The following is a 10,589-nucleotide window of genomic DNA, read 5'->3' on the forward strand; positions in this document are numbered from 1 at the left end:
CATTTCTAAGGGTGCAAGGGTAGGGGGCAGGAGGGGGGGCAAGCCACCTAAATGGAGGTTTTACACTATAGGGTCAGTAATACATGTTTGTATTCCTGATCCTATAGTGTTCCTTAAAGTAAGCAATTTTTAATAGTGCAAATTCAGCGTATATAACCAGTTAAAACACCAATACTTGAAGTCTCTCTGTTTTTTTCCAGTTGGCTTATGAAGAGATTATATTTGGTGCCATTTCCTGGTTCTGTGTGAAACCCCTTTTGAGAAATATGATGTTAACCAAGGATTCCACAGCTCCCCCCTTACCCCATAACTAGCCTTCCATATTGCTACTGTGGATATTAGGATTCCACATTTTCAATATCAGTTTGGATGGCATTCAATGACTGAATCCACTGAAGTCCACTCAACCAGTGAAAGTCATCCAAATATGCACAAAATTGACATTGTTAATGCAGAAGTGGAACTCATACAGTAGCAGTCATGAGCAAACTGCTAATCAATAGGTGTCAAGGGAACCTAGAGTTTCTGTCAAACCAGTTAAAAATGGTTTTCACGACGCAGCAGGCGGCGAAGAAACATCCAGAACTTCAGCTATCCCCAACCTGGGAAGGATTTGGACTGAAACACAAGCTCTCGAATCCGTGAAACTGAGATGCGAGCTCTCATCTGGGGCTGGAGAGACGCCGTTCTCTGCACCTGTCTGACACCGCTCCACAGCTGTTTCTATGGGCTCCCGAGTACTGGTGTCGGGTGAGGCTGGACTCACTTTGCAGGACTAGTCCCCAGCTACACTCGGCTTTTATTTACTTGGCCTATACCACCATCCCACATTCATATGCCATACATTTTGTATCTTTACACTAATTTAGCTTTGCGTTCTTGCATTATTATTATATATATATATATATATATATATATATATATATATATATAAACGGTGCAGTGCAACTGTGGCATAGAAGATCTACACAGTGCTTACTTTAAGCTGTAGCCTCAGTAGCGTGCGGGTGTGTGGGGACTACACAGTGGTCTATATATTTTGTTTGTTTTCGATCCTTAGTTATTCCTGAAAAGCACAGTTCCTTGTTTATCTTGTCTTGTGCCTATATGCCTAAGTAGTCCTACATAACTGCAGCTCCGATCTACATTTGACTTGTTTATCTAGGGTAGTTAGGACTGGCCTGCTTTATATCTAATAGCTAGACATATCAGAACTCGATCTTCTTCACATCACTGTGCACTCAGACCGTTTACCTAGTCTGATATCTGTAATAACTAGAAGAAAGGTAGAAAAGCCAGAGGCAGTTCACCTATATGAGTGGAGCATACAGTGATAATAATGGATACCTACCCTATAACAAGGGTCGTCTAGTCCTGATATTGTAGCAGTATCACTTTAAATTCAGCGTATATATACATAGAAAGAAAAACATATACAGGGAAATAATAGTGCAAATCTGTATGGTAAATAACCGTTGTGCAGTGATCAAAACAGAATGCTAACTCACATTTTTTAGAGCCTAAGATGGGATAGGCTCAAATCACTTGCGCTTTAGTACCGTCTGGTGGTACTTGTCCCCTTTTTTTGAAGCGTTGGTGGAATCCCTCAGAGATAAGAGATTATCTCTGAGGGATTCCACCAACGCTTCAAAAAAAGGGGACAAGTACCACCAGACGGTACTAAAGCGCAAGTGATTTGAGCCTATCCCATCTTAGGCTCTAAAAAATGTGAGTTAGCATTCTGTTTTGATCACTGCACAACGGTTATTTACCATACAGATTTGCACTATTATTTCCCTGTATATGTTTTTCTTTCTATGTATATATACGCTGAATTTAAAGTGATACTGCTACAATATCAGGACTAGACGACCCTTGTTATAGGGTAGGTATCCATTATTATCACTGTATGCTCCACTCATATAGGTGAACTGCCTCTGGCTTTTCTACCTTTCTTCTAGTTTCTACAATTTGAGGTGGGTGTGAGGGACCCCCACAAGAGTGTTGTAGCATCTACACGATTTTCAATATTTTATAAGCGCCTTTTGTACACAGTTTTTTTCACCTGATATCTGTAATAGATTATAAAATTGTGCAGTACCATCAAAATGCAACATTCTTCAATGTAAAGCAACATTCTTCAATGTACATGACATTATGCAAAGTGTTTTCTTGTGTTATTTGAAGGCTTTTGTACATGCTATTGTGGCATTACAAAACTCTTTGTTCTCTTGTGCACAACAAAATTAAAGGGACACTCCAGGGACCCAGACCACTTCTGCCCATTGGAGTGGTCTGGGTGCCAACTCCCACTACCCTTAACCCTGCAAGTGAAATTATTGCAGTTTTTTATAAACTGCAATATTTACCTTGAAGGGTTAAGTCCTCCTCTAGTGGCTGTCTACTAGAAAATATTACTAGACAGCCACTAGAGGCCACTTCCGTGTTCATAGAACACGAAAAGTGTTTTATAACGATGCCGAAATCCCCATAGGAAAGCATTAAAAGCATTATTCAATGCTTTCCTATCGGGAGGTCTAATGTGCGTGCGCGGCATTGCCGCGCATGTGCATTAGGTCTCCCCCGCCGCCAGCCGCGCATGCTTTATAGGTCTCCCCCGCTGGCTGAGGGGAGGAGCGTAGGCGGAACCTGACCCAGCACCGAGGGACATCGGCGCTGGATACAGGTTAGTCACTGAAAGGGTTTTAACCCCTTCAGCAACATGGGATGGGGGGTGGGAGGGAGAGAGGACCTGTAGTGCCATAGCTGCCACTATAACCAAAATTGTCTCAAGAAATAGATTTATAAAGGTATTCCTTTTCTGCTTTATCAAGACATACGTGTCAGATAATTTTAATTACATTTTCTGTTTGTGGCCCTTTATTTGATTTGTAACTGCATTCCTATTTGCAGTCAGCATGCAGCAGTGAATTTTAGTGTTTCTTTTTTTTCTGTATCTTTCTGTAAGGTCATTTAGCTGTCTAAAAGTTTTGTGGCAATAAAATGCACTTTGTTTTTTTGATTTTTTTTTTACAGTGTACGGCCCTTGGTTAATTTTGAACCTTATAACTTGACAATTACTGAGTCGTCTACTCTACATGACCTTTATTATATTGCTCGAGTTTTCCTCTTCTTGTCTTATTTACTTCCCTTTCTTCCAGCCGCACAGTCTTATGGTGAACATGGTTTCTGGTATGTCTACTGGAGGGCACCTGTCTCATGCCGATGTGCCATTCTCCCCGCACGTCTCAGCTGTGTCGGAAGTGGCTACTGCCTTGCGCTCTTTGTCACCTCAACAGTCATGTCACCCAGTACAAAACCAGAGTGGAACAGGGTGAGGAAAAAGTGGAACATCTTTCAAAGAAGGAATTAATATAATTGTGTGTGTTTAAACTGAGTTTCAAGACAATGTTCACAATGGAGGCTATGGGCCAGATTGCCAAAATAAATATTAGCTTCAGTATATGATTTCTTGTGTCTACAGTCTGGCTAAGATCCTTCCCCAATACTCAGCTAATTCAGCAGAGTAATCTAAAATGTTTATTACAGTTAATGATTTAATTTAGCTTTTCACTGAATCCTCTTCTAATATGGCAGGTTAATATAAAATAATATTTAGTAATTTCTGGTACATGGCTCCATTGATCTGTTTTGTTTTAGAAACTTTTGTTTAAGAGTGATTAAGAATTAAGAATGTCTGTCTCGTTTCCATGTAGCGCTGACTTCAGGAATGCCAGTTTTGGGAGCAGCGTGTGGGAAGGACCCATGAACAGTGGCACTTTGTCTGAATATGCATCCACCGAGATGAGTCTCCACGCACTTTACATGCACGAAGTGAGTACCTCTAAGCCAGACCTCGCATCCTATCCTTTAGCCAGGAGACATTGTAATAGATGGCTGCTCCCCCTTTAGACTAATTTTTGTGTTTTATTGTGCAAGAGAAACATAAGCGCCTACAGTGCCACAACAGCAGATATAGGCATACGTTTGAACATGTATCAACATAGGTTTGGCATAGGTATTCATAGCACAGTTTTATATAAAAGAGATGTAGTCGTGGTGTCAACCAGTAAGCCAGGCAAGTCTAGATCCTGGAGGAGTCAGTGAGTGTGCCATATCTGGAGTGTGAAATAGACATGTGTAGTGTAATATATTTATGTTGGGAAGACATACAAGAGAGGCACACAGAATAGTTGTATCATGAGGTACGCGTTAGACATTAATAGCACTTCTGTCTGTTGCCAGAGTAGAGGGGTACAACCTAAGGTTCAGGTAACTATTAGCTTATGCAAAAGTACAAACAGTATATATATATGTGTGATACCTCAAAGTAAATAACAATGGTATCTAAATATACTTATACTTATCTGATAAAGTAAAAACAGCCTCTCAAGGTCGTTGCCCAGTTCCCGACCTTTTACAACATATACATAGACAGGGGGAAAATGAGATACGGCTGTGTATAATCTAGAACAGGAACAGAAAAAGATACATAGTGTGATACAGTAAAACACAAAGTAATGCGCCAATATAATAATGCACTCACGAGATCAAAGTGAATAATGCGCCTGAACAGGTGCCTGCCCCGATATATTTGGGCGGCTGAGCGTCTCCACTTTCCACTGGAACTCCAAGCGGACCAAAAAATGGAATGAGACTTCAGTAGAGGTAGATAAAATAAATATGCAGATTTATTGTAGAAAAAAAGGCTACAGATGATAGCCGCATTCAATAGAAAATAAAAGCAAAGGGAAGGTCCTTCCCTTTGCTTTTATTTTCTATTGAATGCGGCTATCATCTGTAGCCTTTTTTTCTACAATAAATCTGCATATTTATTTTATCTACCTCTTCCCTTTGCTTTTATTTTCTATTGAATGCGGCTATCATCTGTAGCCTTTTTTTCTACAATAAATCTGCATATTTATTTTATCTACCTCTACTGAAGTCTCATTCCATTTTTTGGTCCGCTTGGAGTTCCAGTGGAAAGTGGAGACTCTCAGCCGCCCAAATATATCGGGGCAGGCACCTGTTCAGGCGCATTATTCACTTTGATCTCGTGAGTGCATTATTATATTGGCGCATTACTTTGTGTTTTACTGTATCACACTATGTATCTTTTTCTGTTCCTGTTCTAGATTATACACAGCCGTATCTAATTTTTCCCCTGTCTATGTATATGTTGTAACTATTAGCTTATATTTGTCCCCAACAGGGGTCTCCTCTCACCTGATGCCACGTGTGCATTTAGCTATACCGACTCATGTCAGGCGAGGGTGGGTGGGATAAACAGGTGTAGGTAAGGTCGGAGAAGCCCCCAACCATGGGTGTTGTATATCAAGATATAGGATGGTATTTCCACTGCTCGTAAGGGTGTCTTGGGTGTATGGAAACTAGGTCGGTGAGGCCTACACAGTCATGAGTGAAAAGAGAAGACAACTTAAGGAAGCTGCTCCCCTTTAGACCACCAAAAATTTGACTTTCAGAAAAATGTAGGCTGCGGTATTGTGGCTTGAAATATCTACTTAACCCCTTGAGGACCAAACTTCTGGAATAAGAGGGAATCATGACATGTCACACATGTCATGTGTCCTTAAGGGGTTAAAGAGGAAATCCATGGTCTGAGGCTGGTAGTTGGTATAACGAAGAGGCAAAGTTTAATTAAATTGAACCAGGATTATTGAGAAAATACTAAAGCGATTCCAAAGCCTGTGAATGTCTTAGCAGCTATGGGTGGAAGAAACAAATGGTGGGCCTCCAGTAGCTCTCATGCACTGCAAGGGTTCCGAAATTGGGGATTTCTCAGTGTTGTTCCAGGGAGTTCAATTATATAATATAAACATTGGGCATTCATAAAGACTGGTTTGGAAATCACAGAAAAATATAGGTTGTGATGATCCTTCAAGTCTTCCTTTTTTTACGTACTTTCTCTTTATTCCCAAGCATTTTCAATCTTCATTACTTGCTCCGTTAACCAGTCTCCTCCATCAAATCATGCCATCTTCAAATTATTTACTTTTTAGTGAGTGATCAGGGGTGTGGGTTTGGTAACATGTACCTTTTATGTTAATGGATATTTTTTCTTAATGTTGATGAATTTTTACATTATTTTATATGTTCTCTCTTCTTAGCTGCATCAGCAACACACACGTATGGCACCAGGTCGTCACATTTGGCACCGCCAGGAGAGTGATGAGAGTGGTGAGAGCATGCATGGTGATACCCTTGTACACACTACATCTAATGTACCATCCTCTGCCAGCTGTCCGTCACCTGCAGCACTTTTTCAGGAAGAGAGGTTGCCATCACTGGGCACACACAGAATTAGTGCCAGCACAGGTACTGATATTTTAGTTAATAATTAAAAACACAATCTTAAAAATAGTGTTTGCTACATTAATAAAGGGAGTATTAATCCAAACTACACTTGGATTAAGGGGGGTTGATTGATTTTTAATGTTTGGTGCTTTTGCTCTGTCACGTAGAAAAGTTTACTGAAATTTAGAAGCAAGCAGAAGATGCAGTCAGCGGCAGATAGTCACCATACTTGTACAAGACAATTCATTTCACATAAAAAAGCAAGAATTTAAACAATGCACACCCAGCACCTTGACCATGTCAGCTCGCTGTGGTGCAAAGTGTCCATAGAGGCAGGTGGGGCAGCACCCTTCCCCCATCCAGTTTTTGATTTGTTTAAAAATGAAAAACAAATCTACTGGTGTAGTAAGGAATAATTGTAAATCTAAACCCTTAGTGATGGCAGAAGAAACTGAAAAGATGCTATGCAACTAATCCTCTCAAGATTTTGGGGGTATTTTTCTCTCTTTTTGGATCCCTTAGACATGCTTAGACAGCTTTAACAGGATTTCTGCCATAACTTTTGATTTTACATTGGACCGACAGCTACTGGACGCCCTAAATAACTCTTTTAAAATAATATTTTTCTTTTTGTCACCTTTAGATATGGGATCCATGTCAAGACCAACATCTAGTTTAGCAAGACAGCCAATGGGAGGGTGGAGTGAAGAAGGACAATCAAGCAGACACCCGGAATCTGTACCAGAGGAGGGATCTGACGATGAATTGCCACCGCAGGTCCAGAAGGTAAATTTTCAAACTCATCTTTAACATCTTAATAATATAAGCATTATAAGCGTATTACTGTGAGAGTTAACCTAAAAAACTCTGTGCATCATGTGTGTCTTATGTCAGCTTTTCTTTATAACTTACCCTCTGCAATTGTTATCGCAGTTGTAGACATCAAGAAGTCCTCCGAAGAGGATGTCTGTCGACATTTCCCCACATCGTCTTCATTGCTTTATTTCTTGTTGATCAGGAGAGAAAGTAGGAACTTTTTGTTCATTGTGTATTCGTGTGCCAGGATGAGTGACTATGCTGCTTGATTCCACGTGATTGGTTTGTATGCATATTGTGGATCTTTTTAAAGGGACGCTTTAGACTGGCTTTGACCCATTCTGTGTTTTAACAAATTATATAGATAGTATGCATAAAAATATGCAAAAGAGAAACAATGTAAAAAAATAAATCATAAAAATGCATTAAATGAATAACTTCAGTCATTGTTGTTCCTGTAATGAGGTCTGCTAATACACCGAAATGCCAGTCATGCACACTATAATGTCCTATAGAACTGCTGATCTCATCCCATAAACAGTTCTTTTATGAGAGCAATGTATCCTGGGAGTTTTAGTTCATTTGTCCGCTATCTATTAAACTACCAGTTCAGCTACAATTTTAGAAATACATCATGACCTCATGTACAGCAGTATTTTTGCCAAACTAGCTGAGCTGGAAAACGTCTCCAAGTCAGCAATGTTTTTTGTTTTGGCTATTTTAGCCTAAAAGTTTAAATTCACTTTGATCTATCAGCATTTCACCATATAGAGGAAAAACCCTGTGTGGAAAAGAGGAAATTGTTTTCAGTAATTAGCAAATCTAATTATTGGGGGGTAAAAACCTAATGAATATTAATTTAAAACCTCATCTAGCATAATCAAACCTACACATTATCCGGAATATGTTGTGGGTGCCTGGAGTGCCCCTTTGAGTACTAGAACAGAAAGCACTGACGTGGCAGAAATATTGTACAGATGTCTTTGCTGCTTATCCATTGTGTACATTACTTCTGTAAATGTTATCTATTCTAATTCAGCACTGAAAATCTATTTCTCCATATACATTACACAGAATGCAAGACATTTTAGTGTGTTTGCTTGTTGGAGGCCGCAAATGAGTGTTTTAATAATCTTTTTGCATGATAGGAGTGCGGTGCTTATATGGACATAGTATGTAGCAGAGGATTGTTGGAATTGTAGTCAAAGGTTCTATACCCACAGGAAGTCTACTCCTAACCCAGACACTGTGGGCCTGTATGCTTGTGTGAGGCTGTTTTCCTGCGTACCTCCATAACACTGATATGTTTAAAAGGCACAAACATTCTGCAATGTTTTGTATAGAAATTGTATATTGCATATTTTGTACCATTGTAAAAAAAAATCTAAATAAAGATTAACTATATGTACGGTCTTCAATGAGGCTTTCTCTCTATTTTCTTGCGCCTACTGATTCTTCATATATGCTGATAATATTTCTTTCATTTCAGATATTTATTTTACTTGTATCTCCAAAATAAGACCGTAATAGAGCTGAAATGCTGTTGGAAATTTTAACTCACAAAATTTAACCACTTTAACTATGTACCACGTTGATGTCTTCAGTGTCTTATTTATTTATATTTATTTTATATGTAAAATATTTTACCAGGAAAGATACATTGAGATTTCGCTCGTTTTCAAGTATGTCCTGGGTCTTGACTCCCATGTACTCGGAGATCATCTGATTTGATGTTAAATATACCTAACTGGAAAACTTTAAAGAGACTCTCTAAACACCCTAACTACAAATGTTATCTGTTTGTGTGTAGATAGATTGATTGATTCAAGATCCAGTGTACTCACTCTTTCACTAAACAGCAACTTTAACCCCTTAAGGACCAAACTTCTGGAATAAAAGGGAATCATGACGTCACACATGTCATGTGTCCTTAAGGGGTTAACGCTCACAGAATAAAAACCTAGGCAAAAATAATAGAGTAATTACAGTAGGTAATAATTAGGTTTAACTAAATATTTATGTATATGTGTGTGTATGTATAGACATATATGTGCAATCAATTGTTACACTTTTCCTTTTTTTCATTGGGAACTGCGTGTTTGGTTTGTTTAAGGATTACAGTAACAGAGTTTTTTTGGACCTGTTTGCTGGCTGCCTGGTTCTTGATCCTAAGGGACATGTTAAGAGAGAGCTAAGCCTGAGAGCCACAAGTGCCTGTGGGAAAGGCCAAGTTAGAGAGGGCAATAACTGCCTGGAAGGAGAGAGCTGCAGCCTGGTGCGGTTGAAGAGATCCTCAGTGACCCCAGTTAAGCTTTGGCGACTGGCTCTATAGTGCTCCAGAGTCCATGGTAGCAGAGAGGAAGCTGACCTGGTGGAGGTACTCAGTCGGAGTGCAGGAGCTCCTCTACAAGGACTTACACAGAATTACTTTTTCCAGAATTGCTGTGTGAGGTTATGCTGTGTCCTGGGTTCAGATTTGCTAAAGAGGTGATAATTGGTCATATGATTTGGTGGCCTTGTTAAATTGCTGAATAAATACTGAATAAATTGTTAAATACTTCCAACATTATCTTCTCTGCAATGCAAAGCGTGCCTACTAGTTCTTCTAACACAGTTGTTCATAGAAAGTTGATAGTGTCAGTAATTCAATACGATGAAACATTTGATAGGAAAGCAAGGCAAATGCCAGTCCAGTTTGCCTATATCCCTTCTTACAGTATCCGAAACCCCACTCTCCCGGGTGTACCTATATCTTCTCTCTTTGTTCTCACTCACCTACGATAATTAAATCTTCTAAAATTCTTGATAGAAATGTACGGTTACCTCTATTGTGCGTAGACTGCCTCCACCCAGTCAGATGTCATTCAAGGTGGCTCACGTTTCTCCATACATGTGCAGCTATGTCCCTTCCTTTTGTTACTAACTGACCTACTATAATTAAAGAGAAACTATAGTGTCAGGAAAACAAACTTATTTTCCTGGCACTATAGCTTTCCCCTGTGGTGCAGAAGTGGTTAATAACATCTGCCGGTGGGGGAGACCTAATGTGCATTAGGATTAGGATTTCCCCATAGGAAAGCATTATTCAATGCTTTCCTATGAGGATTCCGGTGACGCTGGAAGTCCTCATGCATATCGTGAGGATGTCTAGCGTCGTTTGGGCGACCAGAAGTCGCCTAACCATCCAGAAGTCGCTCTAGTGGAAGTTTGGTAGACATCCACAAGAGGAGGAGTTAACCCTAGCAGGTAATTATTGCAGTGTATAAAACCTGCAATAATTACCACTCTAGGGTTAAGGGTGATGGGAGTTTTCACCGAGACCACATCAATGAGCTAAAGTGGTCTGGGTGCCTACAGTGTCCCTTTAAATACGCTATACTATTTAATAGGAATGCAATGTAAACTTTGTTTTGCCCAGGATGTCAGATCTATCTCTGTAGAGCGTTTAAGACCTTCCC

At 39.7% G+C, this 10,589-nt stretch overlaps 1 protein-coding gene across 2 annotated transcripts in view; it reads left to right on the forward strand.

The window, feature by feature from the left end:
• Positions 1–8,544, forward strand: part of ATG9A (autophagy related 9A) — a 33,897-nt gene extending 25,353 nt beyond the window's left edge. Inside the window, exons 13-17 of one of the 2 annotated variants that reach the window (XM_063429330.1) lie at positions 3,162–3,334; positions 3,717–3,834; positions 6,129–6,198; positions 6,959–7,101; positions 7,249–8,544. In XM_063429330.1, coding sequence (XP_063285400.1) covers positions 3,162–3,334; positions 3,717–3,834; positions 6,129–6,198; positions 6,959–7,101; positions 7,249–7,254 — 510 coding nt within the window. In that variant the 3' untranslated portion in view covers positions 7,255–8,544. Of the gene's footprint in view, positions 1–3,161; positions 3,335–3,716; positions 3,835–6,128; positions 6,337–6,958; positions 7,102–7,248 lie in introns of both variants that reach the window. The other variant, XM_063429329.1, reaches the window with a different exon arrangement.
• Positions 8,545–10,589: the final 2,045 nt, after the last annotated feature.

Source organism: Pelobates fuscus, chromosome 8 (genome assembly GCF_036172605.1).
Source record: "Pelobates fuscus isolate aPelFus1 chromosome 8, aPelFus1.pri, whole genome shotgun sequence".
NCBI lineage: Eukaryota > Metazoa > Chordata > Amphibia > Anura > Pelobatidae > Pelobates > Pelobates fuscus.